Consider the following 16,965-nt stretch of genomic DNA (forward strand, 5'->3'; position numbering starts at 1 on the left):
CTCATTTGCTATCTAAACTATATATATATATATATATATATATATATATATATATATATATATATATATATATATATATATATACCCACATTTTGCCACAATCTAGGCGACTCCGCTTTAAAAGGCTCTGCTGAATGTTTACTGAAGTGAAAGTAGCACCGCTGGCATTGTTGTCATCTGGTCAGCTGAGCTGTGGATCATGACACCGGCAGCAGTTTCACTCAACTTACCCGAGAGTACCAGACGCTGAGCTGCGTCTCCGACAGCAGGGCGAAGTACAGCCTCTGGGAGCTGGGCTGGATGTGAAAGGGCTCCTCAGCACTCCTCAGCGGACAAAGCAGCCTCCGGGGCCAGCCGGTTAGAAAATACATGTCGGCTGAAAGTCCCTCCTCTGTACTCCCAACAGTGCCGAGATCCTCCTCGAATACGTTTTTTTTTCAATCCAGGCGACTCATTAGCGGCCGTTTGGCTTGTTTTTGTTTTTAGTTTTAGTCAGGATAAAAACTTTGAAAGATCCCAGCTTTCGGCACGACGGAGGCTATCGGTACGCAGATGCCATCAAGGTAGATTCAAGCAGCCAGTGAAGCTACGCGGGCTAACTTGGAGCTAATGAGCGGTCCGAGAGAACCCGGAGTTCCCGAGAACAACAGCAAACAGAGCCGCGGCGTCTCCGACTCGGCCGCCAACGGTGAGGTGCGAGCATCCAGCGGACCGACTCGGTTTGGCTCCCGGTGCCGCTATCAGTTCTTTCGGAGCTTCGACCAGAGGTGTTTGTTCACTGCTACGAGTCCAGTTTTCACTCCTCTGCGCCGTACCGTCGCCATCTTTACAAGCGTCTATCCGACTTAACGCTGATTGGGCGAGACCGACAAGTTTTGCGTGGTGTTGACACGTGACGTCAGCTCTGTGTTATGTGAAATATGCCGCTCAGGCGGCAGAGCGGCTCGGTGGTGACATCTGGCGGCAAGAAAGGTACCTGCAGAAACAATAATTTATTTTTTGCCATTTTTTAATTGTACGACTAACCACATTAAATAAAATAAATAAATAAAAATAAGGCTGCTTGTCAGAGTCTTTTTTTTTACAAGATAAGCAAAACTTACTGCAAATCGCTGGTGAAGATTCTCAGTCATCCAGGTCATGGTAATTCCAAAAGGAAGCGAAACATCTTCAAACTTCGGAAAAAAATCTATTTTCTGTAACAATCCTGTAATAAAAAACACGAATAGTAGTGTTGCATTCCAGTTTCAGTCGGAAGTGGGAAATCCCGGACTCCAGTAGAAAAAAGACAAACACTAACTAATGGCCGCTAGAGTCGGAGTTTCCCTTGGGAAAGTCGGAAACATTTTTAAAGGCCGATTGTCAGATCCAATATGGCAGCTCGTCACATTTACAACATAAATAAAACATGTTTATCTTATAAGACACAGTTGTATGACTGTGTCTAAGATCAACCTTATATGTAGTGGCTGCAACTCTGAACTGAACAAATCAAAAGTGGTGTTTGCATGTGGAAAGTACAGCTTTAAAAGACGTTTAGAAGAGGTACTACGAACAAAACAACTGCTTTCCCGGCCGTCGCTATATTTGAATCCTAACCTTTTGTTTTAATTTTAGAATCCCGACTTCTCTAACTGTGTTTACTGGAACGCTTTCAACACGGATCTACTCCAGTCCAAGTTGATATTTTCGAATTCCGAGGCAAATGGAACGCAACATTAAAATACGTCCCAGTCGTATCCCCTCCTTGCCTAAAGGGGCGCTGTTACGCCTCAGGCCTTCACACAGTACTCCAAGAGAGTAGTAGAAGAACGTTTGTTGCTTAGCGTGGTTCTTTCGTATCGGTGGGCATTTTTAGCTTATTCAAATTTGGTTGTACAGTAGAGTTAATACCACCGGTTGGGTTAGAGATAATTCAGGATTTTTTTCTAAAGTGTACCGCGGTAAAACGTCCAACCAAAGCTCGGGGAGAAAAAAAAAGCTAGACAGAGGAAAGTTAAGAAGCATGGCCGTAGACATGAGATTACCGACCGTTATAAAAGCGATGTCTCTATCCGTTCCTGCCGCTGACCGGAAAGATATGGTTGTCCCCGGAGATGTTATCACTTCAGACACTGGGTTCATGAGGTAAGTAAGGGGGTTTGTCACAAACAGTAACATGCTCACATGGGGGTAAGGCATTTAAGCGCGTTTATGAAGGAGCATCAAGCTCATCTCTGGGGGAAAACTTTTCAAAACATGTCAAAGCATATGACTTTATTTGAAGGAGCAACACAAGATCTTTCAGATGGCACGTACAGGTATCTAGATTATCGTGAAAATGTGTAATGTTGATGATTATTATTATGGCTTATATGTATTGAAAACCTCCAATCCAGTGCCTTATCGGATAAGATGTTGCATAAAATAAGGAACATTTTTATTTTGAAGAGGATTTTGTATGACTTCTGAAAAGTCTTTTCATTTCTACACACTCCATGATTGGTTTGGCCTCATTTTGCATGAAGTAGCATGGCATGGAGGCGGTCAGTCTGTGGTTCTGCTGAGATCTAATGGAAACCCAGATTGCTTTGATGGCGATATTTTGGTACCAGCGTGTCCATATAGCGTGTCAGGAGAAGGAACCATGAAGTGCTCTGGAAATTTCCTGGTAGATGGCTACATTGACTGTGGACTTCAGAGACTATAGCGGACCAACGCCAGCAGATAACATGGCACCCAAAACCATCACTGACTAAAAAAACTTCACACTGGACTTTAAGCAACTTCTGATTCCATCCACCCTTCATCCAGATTCTGTGATTTCCAAATGAAATGCAAGCTTTACTTTCATCTCAAAAGCACTTCGGACCATTTAAAAATAGTCCAGTTCTTTTTCTCCTTAGCCCAGGTAAGACAGATGTGACACTGTAAGATTTGTCGTTGTATAGGGACTCTTTGATAGGTTGACTCATGAATGGATTTGGCTTGACAGTCCTCTTAAGGCTGCAGTTACCCTTGTTGCAGGCATGCATTTCCATACTTTTTTCTTCTACTCAACTTTCTATGAAAATACTTTAACCAGTTTCTTCAACAATGACCTTTTGTGGCCTACTCTCCTTGTGTAGGGTGTCAGTGACTATCTTCTGGACATCCGTCAAGTCTGCTTGGCCTACTGAGTAGACTTGAGAGGCCATTTGAAGATTCAGGAAAACTTCGGTGCTGTTAGCTGAATAGCACGACACCACGAGTTTCTAATGTTTACATCTTTTGACAAGGTTTTTCCAAGGTTTTTTGGGATGTGGCTGAGATGCCAAAGCTCAAACCAAGCAGCGAAGGCATTTTTTGTTGTAAAAAAAGAAGAGGAGGCCAGAAAGTGAGTGTCAGTATTATTATCGCAAACCAGCATGGCGGGTTGGTGTTTCTGCTGCACCACAAACGCTGAGAAGAAGTTCTCCAGGATATTGTTAAACAGCAGAGGAATTGTTGGGATTAAATTGTCGCCTGTTAAACACCCATATAGGAATTGGTGTTTTTTTTTAAAAAAAAGGGAAAATATTATCCAATACACCCACCCAGGAAATGTTCCAAATGCTCTAATTAGGGTATTACTATTTAATATTATTTAAAGTTTGCTCAATACTGACTCTGGTTCCGTCTGGAAACTAGAGTCAAACTGTGCATATGGCACATAATTGCAGACATCAAATGTTGTCCATGGGCAATAACATTTAGGGAGACTGGGGATGGTTGTCACATTTTTAAAATCTCAGTTTAATAAAACAGTTTATTTATTATCCCTTATCTTACTCTATTTAAGAGTTGTTGATATCTAAATCAAAAAAGTTAACCTGTGACAACCAACACTGACACTGTATTGGTTGTCACACCCAGTGGGGTTGGTTGTCCCAATGTTATGTAAATGGAGGTGGGGGGGATCAATACATTTTTAGTTTAACTTTTAAATGTTTAATATTTTAATTTACCCATGTGCTGCAACATATTTATGTACTTAAGGTCCTTTTAAAATGCAAGAAAAGTGCATTAAAAACTCAATAAAACATCAGTTTTCATTTAAACTCAAACAAAGAAAATGGCTGTAAAAATGACAAACGATAAATGTCTTTCCCACCAAATATTTTGACCAATGATCTTTGACCTAGTTTATTAAACTATTCATTTCAAATATTATTTTACAGCACCCTCCCAATACTAATCTCCTATGCCATCAAGACATGTGCAATATTTGCTACGCTAAATACTTTTGCAACATTGGTCAATTTTAACATTTAACACAGAATTATGTTTTGAGATGCAACAATTATTCAGCCAGAGACTGGAATGGACCAGTTTTCTCTGTCAGCAGGTCAAATGCTCTCATTCATTATTTAATCAAAACTAAGACCGTTTTGGGTCTTTAAATGCAGTTTCATTAAGTCAAATAAAGGTTAGGGACTTTAACTTTGTTGCACAAATTGGGATTTGTTTGTAATTTCTTTATTTCTTGTTATATTCAAAACAATAAAACTGTATCTGCAGCACAGTTTTGTCCCTTTTTATGTGTTAAGAGTCCCTAGGAAAAAGAAAACATGACAACGGTCAAAATTGTAATCGGCAGAGGAGATTTCATGGAAAACTGGCAATCGGTATTGGCCAGGAAGAACGTGATTGGTCGATCTCTAATTTGAACCTTTCATAACTGTGTTTTAAAGTTCAGTTACTATTGTAATTTAAACAATTGTTTTTACTGAAAACCATATTTTGCACAGGGTGGACAAACATAAGCTCACAGATCAAATCAGCAAAAGTTTATGTCCAATTTAAAAAAAATCAACTTTAATCTGCTAGAGAGATAATTAAATGAAAGTGAGCCGGTGTTCGTCTCATAATTTTTGTCACAATGATGAATCATAATGATAATAAAGATTCTTGAATCTTAATATTGACTGAATCTTAGATGCTTTTGTGAGGGTGGAGCAGCAAGTAGCATAGTCAGAAATTCAGGGCTTGGGGCAAAACAAAACTGCTGTAGATCCACAGATGGTAACATACCCAGGAGTTGAAATTATACGGCCAAACATAAACTTAAATCAGTTTACTTATTTCAGATAGATTCTATGTTGCTCGTGGCCTTTTGGTTGAATTATTCTGTCTTTGTTTTTCACCAGGGGTCATGGCACATATGTCGACGAAGACAAGCTGACAGCATCAGTTGCCGGAGAGGTGCAGAGGGTGGACAAACTTATCTGTGTCAGACCGCTTAAGACCAGGTGAGTTGTTTACCTTTGAGCAGCTGGTGGTTCTACTAACTCAGATAAAACTTCTCTGTTGTCTTTCACTCACTTTTATATCTTGTTGTGTTTTGCAGAAATCATGAAATCATGCAAATGCAATTGAATTACATCTTTTTTTTTTTTTGTATTGCAGATTTAACGGTGAAGTCGGAGATGTTGTCGTTGGCAGAATTACAGAGGTGAGAGCCACGTGCGGTTCTTTAGAAATAGCCTCAGTATGAATTTTTAAGAATCGCTGATCCGTCTAATGTGGTTAAATGTAGGTTCAACAGAAGCGTTGGAAGGTGGAGACTAACTCTAGGTTAGATTCTGTCCTCTTGTTGTCATCCGTCAACCTGCCTGGAGGAGAACTGGCAAGTAGAAATGATTTGTGTAGTGTAATTTTTGCATTACGGTGTGTTCGCTGAAGTATTTGGTTTTAACTTTTTAGAGGAGAAGGTCGGCAGAAGATGAGCTCACCATGAGAGAATACCTTCAAGAGGGCGATCTCATCAGTGTAGGGCAGATTTCATAATTAGTTTTCGATATCCTCCAACTTGTGTCTTATATTTCCATGCATAATAAATATTTTTTTAAATTGTTCTGGGATTTTAGGCAGAGGTGCAGTCTGTCTTCTCAGATGGAGCCCTGTCACTTCACACTCGCAGTTTAAAGTATGGAAAAGTGAGTCCTGGTACACGGTGATTATTTCATGAAATTGCATTTCTTTCATGTTGTGAGATGCCACTAATTGATGACCAATTTTCCACTTCATTGTACATGTCAGAGTAGGGCTGGACGATATAGAATGAAAGCATATCGATAAAATAGAAATCATATTGATCGATATGATAATTATCAAATAAATTCTAAATATACATTTTAAGTGCAGTCCTGGCCATTTTATGCTGTTGCTTAATGACCTATTTTTAAATAAATGGATTCAAACACAACCCTTTATTCAACAAACTTTTGACGAAAACTGTAAATGTTAAAAAACAAAAAAAATAACTCGTGCTCTCTGAACTCTGTGAAGGCTGATGAAGCTTTCCTGGGTTTGTGATTGGTTGGGAGGATGTAATGACTGTATTATTAACCTACATGATAGGCTAAAATGCACTGTTCTTTTATTGAACTTTTTATTGACCCCTGTTTTTCATATTGAACCATACGTCTATCGATCAATATAAATCGTTATTGAATTATCGTCCAGCCCTATGTCAGAGTATCAGCCATTATTAAAGTTTAGGTTTATATTTTTTGTGTTAGAATTGATTAAAAGTCACTTTTTACTGTTTTAAAGTTGGTCTTAATTTTAGCTAATGATCTGTTTCTCGTCTTTCTCTCAGTTGGGTCAAGGAGTGCTGGTGCAGCTCTCCCCTTCTCTGATCAAGAGGCAGAAAACACATTTCCATAACCTGCCCTGCGGTGCATCCATCATCTTAGGGAACAACGGCTTTGTGTGGTTGTATCCCACGCCGGGACAACAAGAGGAGGAAGCTGGGGGCTTCTACACCAGTCTGGAGGTAGATGTAGAACCCACAAAGACCGATCGGACGTTAGTCACTCATCGTTTTCTTAAATATGTCAGCTTTTGTACTGGGCTTAATTGAGGTTGTTTTTGTGCATGTCTTGTTTCTGTCCTCTCAGCCTGTAAGCCTGTCAGATCGAGAGGTGATTTCACGGTTGAGAAACTGCCTGCTGGCCTTGGCGGCGCATAAAGTGCTGTTGTATGACACAAGCGTACTCTATTGCTACGAGTCGTCTCTCCAGCACCAGGTAAGGATCACCAACGGAATATACGGGTGCATCTCAATACATTGAAAATGTTTGTTTATTCCAGTAATTTAAGAAAAAACGGTGAAACTCTGTGGAAGAAAAACAGTCCCATTGGAATCAACCTTTTTTTTTAACACCGAATTTTAAGCACTGAAATTTTTTTAGACATTGAATTCCTTACACTGACTTTTAATCTGGTAAAAATTCACCAGCAAAAAATTCACCCGCAAAATATTCAGCTGCAAAAATTCAGCTGCAAACGTGTTGACTTTCGGTGAGCTCAAGCCAAAGCAATCTACACTCGATAGTCGAGCAGCTTCTAGCCAATGAAATTAGCTCATTTGGTCATGTGACACAACGGTGTCAAAACTCAGATATTTTGAGTTTTGACACCGTCAAAAGTTATATCTGAGTGTCAAAACTCAGATATAACTACCTGAATTGAATAACACACCTAGTTATTCAATTCAGGTAGTTATTTCTGTTATTTTTGATAGTAATGGCTTGCTGTAATGAAAACTCATAAACAATTAAAATATTACATTAAACCAGTAAAAAATTTAAGACAGAGCTCACATAGTTATTCTGACCTGACAGCTGTCCATCAGACAGTCTTTGACACCCTCCACAATAAGGGTAAGTCACAAAAGATCATTGGTGATGAGACCGACTGCTTGTAGAGCGTTGTCTAAACATAGTAGAAAATTGAGTGGAAGGTAAAAGTGTGGTAGAAAAGGGTGCACAAGCAGCATTGATAAGCTTAGTTTTAATAGGATTGTGAAGCTAAAGCTATTCAGATTTACAGGGTGTGGACTACAGCTGGAGAGCCATGACCTGAAGATATAATCTGGACAGTTATGATTTGGGGAGCCATATCCTCTTTGGTTTTTGCCAGATGTGTTCTTCTAGTCTGAAGTCAGCACAGCCGTCTACGCTGACATTTTAGAAAACGTCATGCTTCCCTTTGCTGACAAGCTTTAGAAAAATGTTGAATAAATGTTTCAGTAGGACTTTCCACTGACCCACACCACTAAAAGCACCGATAATTGTTTTAATGACTATGGTATTGCTGTATTTGAATCTGTGGAGTATTGGTAAGTCACAGATGAGAGACAACAAGGCGCAACACAACAGATGAGCCTATTAAAACAACCTGGACTTAATCATTATCTCACCAAAGCCAAAGGGCATATGCCTCCATGACACACTGCATGGAATATACTTATTTGTGTAGAATAAATGTATGTAATATGTGTTTAACTTTTGGATCTGAATCAGAATCGGCTTCATTGGCCAACATGGTGCATACAGGGAATTGGACTTTAGTTTTACACATTCGCAGCGTACAGACATTAAAAGTAAATATGTAAACTTTGGCGGAAGTAAAATAAAGGATAAAAAAAAACAATATGTACATATATGGTAAGATCAGAGAGACCTAGTTGTGCATTTTAGTCTGGACCTGTCCTGTTTGGTGGACAGACTGAATAATGGTAATGTAGAAGGTGAACCAGCAGCTCCTCTGGAACCTGGTACTTCTGGAGTTGTTGCATGACATACTGTCTCTGCTGGGCCTTTTCTCTCAGTATACATTTAATCATTGGCGAAGAAACAAAGTAAGATTAAACAAAGTGGATGAGGGGTTATTGTGCCATCTGGTGGTCATATTGAATTTTCTGCTACATTTTACTTCTATTATTATTGTGTTAAATCCACAGCAGTTTTTTTTTGGTTTATTACTTTCTCTCTATACCAAAATTATTTAGTGTTTTTTTATTATTATTATTCCTATAAACGTTTGCGTAAACTGCCTTTTTTCTTAACAAAAACTGCTTTTCTGCTTTTGCTGTAGGTAAAGGACATCTTGAAGCCAGAAGTGATGGAGGAGATTGTAATGTTGACACAACAGAAGCTGTTGGAACAGGAAGGTTAAAAAGCCCCAAAAAAGACCTAAATCTGTCTAACGAGACCACTTGTGGTGTAAATTGCCTTTTTTACTTTAGATTTGATCAAATGCATAATTATTGTTGGAAAGCTGATGGAAAAAAAAATTAAATTTATATGAGCAGTTATCAGTTGTGATCTTTTGATAATGTATGATACATAAAGCAATTCTATTGTCATTGTCATTTCTCTTTTTTCTTTTTTTGCTTTCTGTATGATGTGCTGTGTGTAACCTCAAAGATAGAAGATAGAACAATGTAAAGATGCTTTTTTACGGGCAACCATCTTGTGCCACTTGAAGAACATGCATCCTTTTTAAAGACATTGCTCCAGTAAAATTTTGCTGCACTATTTTGTATCTTTTATGCTTACCTGTCATTCTCATCAGGGAATGACAGGAATATAGTGAATCCCAAAATGACTCATACCTATGGCAGATTTAGAGTTTTGATTACTTTTAATTAAACCAAGACTCTTGTTTCTGACAGGAAATGAGATTCTGGTATGTCTCAAAAGATACCACAATCTACAAAGTATATCAGTTTAAAAAAATTAAATAAATAAATACATCTTTCTATTTAAATGTTATTAAAAATGGCATGTTGAAAATAATTTTTCAACAATCAATGGGGAATCTTTATTAGTATTACAACAATAAAAAAGAAGCCATTTACCATTAATAAAATTGCAAAATCTGGCTACGACGTCTGATAACATTAGCAGTGTTAGCTGTATTAAAACTAAAATTATATTCATGTTTTAGACGTTATCTGTTCATATCTCTCCAACACTTAAATTATGTTCATTGTTGTTTATTAATTTCTCCAAAACACTTGATAAGTTAGGAACATGACTTATGATTAAAGCTAAGTTAATATGTTACCAAACTTTCAGCCAGTGAAGCGGGAGGAAGTTTGGGATTTCAAAAGGTTATTTCAGAAAGTGTTGATGGTGCGAGTTAAATTTTCTTTTTCCTTTTACCCAAACGGGTTTATGATCGAACAGAAGCCTTGTTGGCACATAATTTCCTAGCCTGCTGAATTGGTGTTATCACTAGTGTGTGATCTATCCAGTGCTAAACTATTATTTTTAACTAAGGCTATGATCACACAGCAAACAAATTACTTAGACTTAGTAAGTAGACTTATGCGACCCATATCCAATCTTTTTTTCATGGCTGGGTGATATGAACCAAAAATAATGATATTTTTAGGCTGAATGCCAATATACGATATTTATCTCTGCTTTTCTTTTCCTAAAATTATTATGAAAAGGCATCTCTGAATCATAGCTTTATCCCAAATGTCTCATGAACATTTTTGTTTAACAGACAGCTGAAAAAACAAACAAACTAGATACATAAAAGTATAATTATAAATGCAACATACACCATCTCGATATAAATGATAGATATCTCTTTTTTAAAAATTGCGATATTTATATCTCGACATATTGCCCAGGCCTAGTGTGATTCTGATCTTTTCGCTCAAAGGAAAATGTGATTTGTGCCTCATCCGTATGTGGTACAATTGTAATCAGTTGTAGAGCTCTAACGGTAACTAGCCAGTGGTAGAGTTTGAACTGTAAAGAGCTGTAATCAGTGGTTGAGCTTCAACTGCGCCTAACCAGTTCTAATTGTTCCTAGCTGTGATCTGTTGTGGACTTTCTAATTGAAAGTCACCAGTGTCCAGGTTTTAACTAGTTAAGTGAGTCATTTAAAAGCTCAGTGTCCAGCCAGTGACAGAGTTGTAAACCAAAGTGTCTTTCAGAATCAATATCGTCTTTGTGCACACAATCAGGGGCAAATAATCAAGGAATCTGGCTTTGATTACAGCGCTGACACTGTATGGACATTATGCAACAGTATGTTTCTTTGTCTTATTGTTTTGTTTTTGTTGTCTTTATGCAGATAAAAAGACAACGGGAGGTTGTGAAATGCCATATATTTTATCACACAGCAGTGTAGCTAACTTTTTACTTTAACTGTAACTAGCAGGTGTCCAACTTTTTTTTGTTTGTTTTTTAACTAACTGTAATCAGTGCTTTAACTGTAACAGTCGTGAAGCCACGCCAGGCTCCCAAGCAATAGCCCACGCACGCCCGTGACGTCATACGTCGCAGCCCCACATACTTCTGTAAACCACCTTGCGTATGGAAGTATGGCGTCCTCGGCGAAACAACTGCTGCTCGGCCGAAGTTTACCGCTTGGCTTTTCACGCGAAAGCGATGAATAAGCACGTAAGCCGAGAAGGCGGATTCGAAGAGCTCGGTGGCCGTGAGTGCCGCGGAGGGCTTGCGGAAAGAGTCGCTGTTGTTTGGCCCCGGCGGACTTCCCTGAACTTCTCTTCGCCTCCTTGATTGAAGCGCCTCCACTCCGGGTACCAGAGGGGGAGAGACTCTCCGCAAGACGGGGAATAGTGGACACGGAAGTTGGAAACTTAACTCAGTGGCGCAGACTTTTGGAGAGCCCCGGCGGCGAAGCGGGAATGCGTGGCGTTCGGACGCACTTGTCGAGGTGTTTTAGTGCACTTGTCCGAAATAGTTCGTCGGGAAGCGGCAGCAAGAGCCAACTGTTGGCCGCTCGAGGTGCGTTCAGGGTCTGTGCGCTGCATGCCTCCAGCGGACGCTGGTTAGCTTTCATGGCTTCGGCTAACCAACTATTTAAGTGCCCCTGTGACCATGTAAGTTTTTATACGCACCAACCTTCACTTTGAACTTTTGTTGTTGTTGTTGGAGACTGTTTGTCGCATTGCTTTTGATTAAAACAAAAATTGCCAAAAGGAGAGCAGAGTTAAAGGTACTGCAGTTCTGCGTAGTATTGTGGGGGAAAAAAACAGGGAAATGCGGAAATATTTACATCCATGTCTAAATAGACGAGAGAACTAGTGACTAGTGTAGAAGAGAACATTTGTCTTTTTTTTTCTAAAATACAAAAAGCAAAACAGTGTACTAAAAAATACAACTAGATTTATTTGATTAGATGTTTGGTTTATCTACCACGTCCAGCCTTATCTGAATGCATACATCACATGGTCATAAAGTTTTATAGGCTTTCTTGCAATCTAACAAATTTATCAACAGTTTTTGGGTTTATTATAGCGTTTGACCTATAGAAAAGCAGACGTATAGTAAAAAAGACATGGACCAAACAGGCCTTTTTCCTCCCAAATCCAATTTCCTGTTTTCTTGGAGGGCTGACCTACTGATTTATATTTTGACAGACTTGGATGTTTTTTATTTTATTTTTTTATTTTGTTATAACACCTAAAAACCTAAAAGGAAATCCATGCAGGGGTGGGCAATCCCTGCATGGGAAATTATTGTTTTGCTAAAACTTGAATTGATTATGTTAGTGAAACCCCAAAACTTAGTTGCTGGGATTCTTCATTTTGCTCTCTCTAAGCAATATTAATTTACTGTTGCATGCATAAGAGCATAAATAAATGTAAAAAAAAATATATAGCATGTATATGGAAAACATTTTTTAAAAATGTTTTTTGTATGAGGGGCACTGAAGGATTTATAGTTTTGTTTTTTTTGGGTTTTTTTCTATTAAAAATTTCTCTGATGCTTTTAAACAAAATACCCCAGGTTGCAGTTGATATAGCTTAAGAGATGGTATTTTTTTAGTGCAGCTAGCTCTGAAAAAGCTGAAATCTTGTGTATAATTTGCGATAATAGGCCCAGTAAAGACTTTGTGTTTTTGCTGACTTGGCTTAAACTCGAGTCACATGCAGAGGGACGAGTCGCAGGAAATCCAATCACACTGCTAGTTTTGCCTTTATCCAATATAGATTAAACATGTGGTAACAGGTCCGAGAATACAATATCCACAAGTATGTTGTCCCTTCTGCAGGCTCCGCATGTATAGACAGTCTTTATAGTCTTAGCTTTTGGCAGTAGTGCTCTGCTGCCCCCTGTAAACATTAAAGCTTTGTTGAATTAATATTTAACACACTATTTCTAAGTTGGAAACTCAGTTTATGAAGTGGAGAAGGTTTTGGTCTGGTTTATGTTTGCAGGGAAGAGTTAAAAGTACCAAAACATACCGAGGTTTTAAAAAGTTGCTCTTTCAAAGTGGCAACAAATAAAAACATCTATTATTTTTCCGCCCTATGGATAAAGCCTTTTTAAGGAGATGCCAGGGAAGCTATCAGCCCCAGTTTTAAACAACAGATACTAGATCAGGTCATACAAAAGTTTTAAAAATTATTTTTTTGTTTTTGTTTATACTGTGAAACCAGGGTATTTTTAACCCAGGTTAACATGGTGGATAGAATTTCATACCTTAAGAAATGAATTTTTCACGGAACAGATGTTTTTTTTTTTGTTTTTTTTTTCTTTTTCTTTCCTCCATCACTATTGAGTTGTAAATGCACTTATTTTTCTTTCAGATTCCCCTGAAATGCCTTGTTTTGTCTTGTGAAGCACAGACAGCCCACTAATGTGTGACACGCGGAGACATACCGGTGTAACTTTGATCTGCTCAGGTGACCTGACTCACCCGTTCTGAGCCAGGGAACGGGTCTCCTGTGTTCCCCCCCCATCCTTCTCCCTGTCTGGCCACCCAACTGTTGAACGGGGGAACAACAGATACCAGCTTGGATAGTCCCGGCTGCAGCCTGGCACCCTGCCCTTATGGGGCAGCAGCCGGGGAAATTAGTAGGGGACCAGAGGAGACCCAGTTTTCCAGCTTTCATCAAAGGGGGAAAGAGAGACTCCACACGCCATGTGAATGTTTTCGATAAACACGGTAAAATTCATTACATTTTTATTTTTTTTATTTTACAAACACTGAACAGATAAATGGTTAACAAACATAAATCTAGAGCAATATGTTTAGTTTCGTGTGTATGTTTGCATAGATCTACAGTTACATAGTGTAATGATGCTCTGTTTTCTGTTTTTAAGCTACCGTATTTTTCGGACTATGGCACACTTGAAATCCTTAAATTTTCTCAAGAATTGATGGTGCGCTTTATAATCCGTTATGCCTTGTATGTGATGACCTTTGTGCTTACTGACCGATTTTATGTGGTACAGTGTGTTCAAAAATGTGCTAAAAGGTTGAAGTACGACCTTGGTAAGCAACAAAGCCGCTCCGTTCAATGGATATTCGGAGCATTACGGTACACTGTGTCACTTCCTGAGCTGTCTACAAGACTGCCTGACTATAATGTTTAAAATAGAAGTGCATTCACGTAAAGACCTCCACATACTCGGGTGTAGTTTACTCTGCGGAGGTCCACACGTACTCTAGGCGTAGTCTGCGCGAACTCCGTGCATACAGGTACGTGCAGAACAATTTTTAAGTGGGAATTGTTGGAATTGGCCACAAGGAATGTAGGCAGTGGTACATTTGACTATGAAGGATAAAACGTCTGCGGAGAGTCAGCGCGGAGTCCTCGCAGCTCACAGTATGTGTACAGTATGCTCGAGTATGGGGAGTTAATTCAGTATAAAAGTTACTTTTATTCAGGCCTTATGTTAGAAACAGGGCGGTGTAGTCCAACTCCTCTCGCTCAGGAGAGAGCTGTGTATGTGAAGGGGCGGAGTGGGAAGAATATTTAGTGCGCCTCATGGGCCGAAAAATCCTGTTTGTTTACAGTGAGCTAAGGATGTGCTGAGGCGAAGACTCCGGCTACGCTTGAAGTACTGGGAAACAACTTTATTAGCGGACCAACGCGTTTCGGCCTATGGCCTTCAACAGGGTCATTGCCAGCCAGGTTACGAGTCGAAACGCGCTGCAATATTAAATCTGTTTCAAGTGTTGCCGGAGTCTTCCCCTCACCAAATCATGCACCTTGGGAGTTGATGAAGTTTTGCCAGAAATGTTCGGCTCTCAATAAACGCAGGTTTCCGTGTGGCAAATAAAAAAGACAATTCATGCACCTTAGGTTTGCAACTACTGTGACAGTCAGTTTTATTAGATTATTTTTTAAATACTTTTGTTGGTTTTAGTTTTTCTAAAAGTGTTGTTTTATTTAACACATCTTTCTTTAGAAAGATTATCAAAATAAAATTTGACATCTGGTGTTACGTTTGTAAGTTTAGCTCTGTCTGAAAAGTGGTTGTAAGAGTAAAACATGTGCACACGGATTCATAAGTTTATAGAAAACCAAACTAAAAAGGGTCATAACTGCAGCCTAGGAATTTGCAACGCTACAATTGCAAAGGGATGCTTGTATTCGGTAAACTATTATAATTCAAGCGGCGTGCACTAACCTTTCCTAAGCCAATCGGATGGACTCCACCTGGCCCTGATGCTCAGGTGTGATATTTAGATTTTTGGGTCCAAGATGCTAAAGCTCATGAAAACTGAGGGGAGACTTCTTGATCACAAGAAGAGTGAGGAAAGTCTAGGTAATGACCCAATATCGTCATCACAATTTTCAATAAAAATATAGTGATTGCAGCTTTTCCTGATATCGTGCAGCCCCACGTATTACATCAGCATCGAACCAGCTGCATGTGTAAAGCATGCAAGAAAATATTTAACCAACCCAAAGATCGTTGATAAAAATAATACAGCAAGCAGTTTACAAAGAAACACTCTTTCTCTGGTAAAACCTGGCGTTAAGACATCCCAGGAGGACAACTCCAAGAGAGCAATTAGAGTCTAAAATGAGAAAGTAGCTCATGGACAACTTGGGATGGCAAACTGGAAACCTGGATTAAATGTATATGTTGAATTACTCCAGAATTGCTATAGTCAACTGATTAGCTTTATTGCTGTCGGTGTTATCGTCTAGTGATTTATTTTCTATTTTATTTACAAAAGCAATTGGCACAGTATAGTGTTAAACATTAGACCTATCCCCATTTTGAAATGGGGACCAATGGAGCTTTTGTGGTGCGCAGCAAAGCTCTTGTGTGTGTTTTCAGCCTGGTAGTTTACCCGTTTTCCTGAATTATCGCTATCGCAAAAATACCTGCTTGTCATGTTTCTAATACTGACGGTGAAGGCACAAAGCCTCAGTGTGCCCTACAGTGTCAAACACCTAAAGCCTTACTTGGAGATGATGATCTCCAGGTAAGGAGCCGTTTACCTTGAGGCAGCATACATTTATTCGCCTGTTTCCGTTCCCTGCTTGTTGGAGCTTCAGTTTTATTTCTGTTGTCACGTCAAATAAAGTGACTCTGAAAGCTGGACGGAGGTAGGAAACTGACTTATTTTCAACTGTCACTCATAAATAGTAATTGTGACCATATTTACATTTTTTATTTTTCATTTATTTAAGCAGGTAAATAAGACTATTTGCCAATGGAATAAGATTTTTTGCACTAAAAATAGGAACAATTAATCTACATCATCTTATTTCAGGTGAAAGGTATCTAATAATCTTATTTTAGGGGTAAATATACTAATTCCATTGGCCAATAAAGTTATTTAACTGCTCAAATCAAGGTAAAATACACTCATTTCAAGAAAATGTTACTTTTAGTTCATTTTTTATAGTGTAGTTTAGGCTGGAAACACCTCTGATGTGCTTTATCTTCGTTTATTACCCAGAATAGCAGTTACAGGTCAGGTTACAGGAATTCTTGTAAATTCACTAAAGAAGTAAAATCTGTTTATTTTTTCATTTGTCAGTCATGATTTATCTTTTCATAATTTGTTTTGACAAAGATTGGCTTAAGATCCTTTTTTCCACGGTGTGTCAAATCAAAATTAACCACTGAACGCAAGGATTTGAAAAAAATGACCTTTCCCACATTTTGAATTGAAAGTGTTCAAAAGTAACAAAATACATTGTTTGAATGCGTTAAACCGTTATTCTTTCATAAGTAAATGTGCAGATTGATTTTAAATGTCATCAGCATGTTGCAACAAATTTTGGCAGGATTGTGGTGGACCGTAAAACTTGTCAGAGCGGTCTGAGTCTATTATGTCGTGACTTGTGGAGAGAATACTTTAGATCTGCAACACTGAAACAAGAGCACTGTAAATCACCTGCAGGTAATTGCTCAGTAAAATATTTTGGGCTAT

The 16,965-nt window shown here is 38.8% G+C and overlaps 2 protein-coding genes across 2 annotated transcripts in view; one reads left to right on the forward strand and one right to left on the reverse strand.

Moving 5' to 3' along the window:
* ric1 (RIC1 homolog, RAB6A GEF complex partner 1) overlaps nt 1–968 on the reverse strand; it is a 52,601-nt gene extending 51,633 nt beyond the window's left edge. Inside the window, exon 1 of the mRNA XM_012869177.3 lies at nt 231–968. Within this exon, the coding sequence (XP_012724631.2) occupies nt 231–371 (141 nt within the window). The 5' untranslated portion in view covers nt 372–968. The remainder of the gene's footprint in view (nt 1–230) is intronic.
* An 814-nt stretch (nt 969–1,782) lies between these two features.
* Nucleotides 1,783–9,160, forward strand: exosc2 (exosome component 2). The gene is made up of 9 exons (XM_012869218.3): nt 1,783–2,127; nt 5,148–5,249; nt 5,407–5,452; nt 5,537–5,626; nt 5,704–5,769; nt 5,868–5,936; nt 6,602–6,778; nt 6,903–7,031; nt 8,884–9,160. The coding sequence occupies exons 1-9, from the start codon at nt 2,006–2,008 to the stop codon at nt 8,962–8,964; spliced, it is 882 nt and encodes a 293-aa protein (XP_012724672.2). The 5' UTR covers nt 1,783–2,005; the 3' UTR covers nt 8,965–9,160.
* Nucleotides 9,161–16,965: the final 7,805 nt, after the last annotated feature.

Source organism: Fundulus heteroclitus, unplaced genomic scaffold (genome assembly GCF_011125445.2).
Source record: "Fundulus heteroclitus isolate FHET01 unplaced genomic scaffold, MU-UCD_Fhet_4.1 scaffold_82, whole genome shotgun sequence".
Classification (NCBI taxonomy): domain Eukaryota; kingdom Metazoa; phylum Chordata; class Actinopteri; order Cyprinodontiformes; family Fundulidae; genus Fundulus; species Fundulus heteroclitus.

Coding starts and splice junctions, on each gene's coding strand:
- exosc2 (XM_012869218.3), top strand. CDS start 2,006: ATGGCCGTAGACATGAGATTACCGACCGTTATAAAAGCGATGTCTCTA. Junction 5,627..5,703: donor ACCTGCCTGGAGGAGAACTG/GCAAGTAGAAAT, acceptor TTAACTTTTTAG/AGGAGAAGGTCGGCAGAAGA. Junction 6,779..6,902: donor GCTTCTACACCAGTCTGGAG/GTAGATGTAGAA, acceptor CTGTCCTCTCAG/CCTGTAAGCCTGTCAGATCG.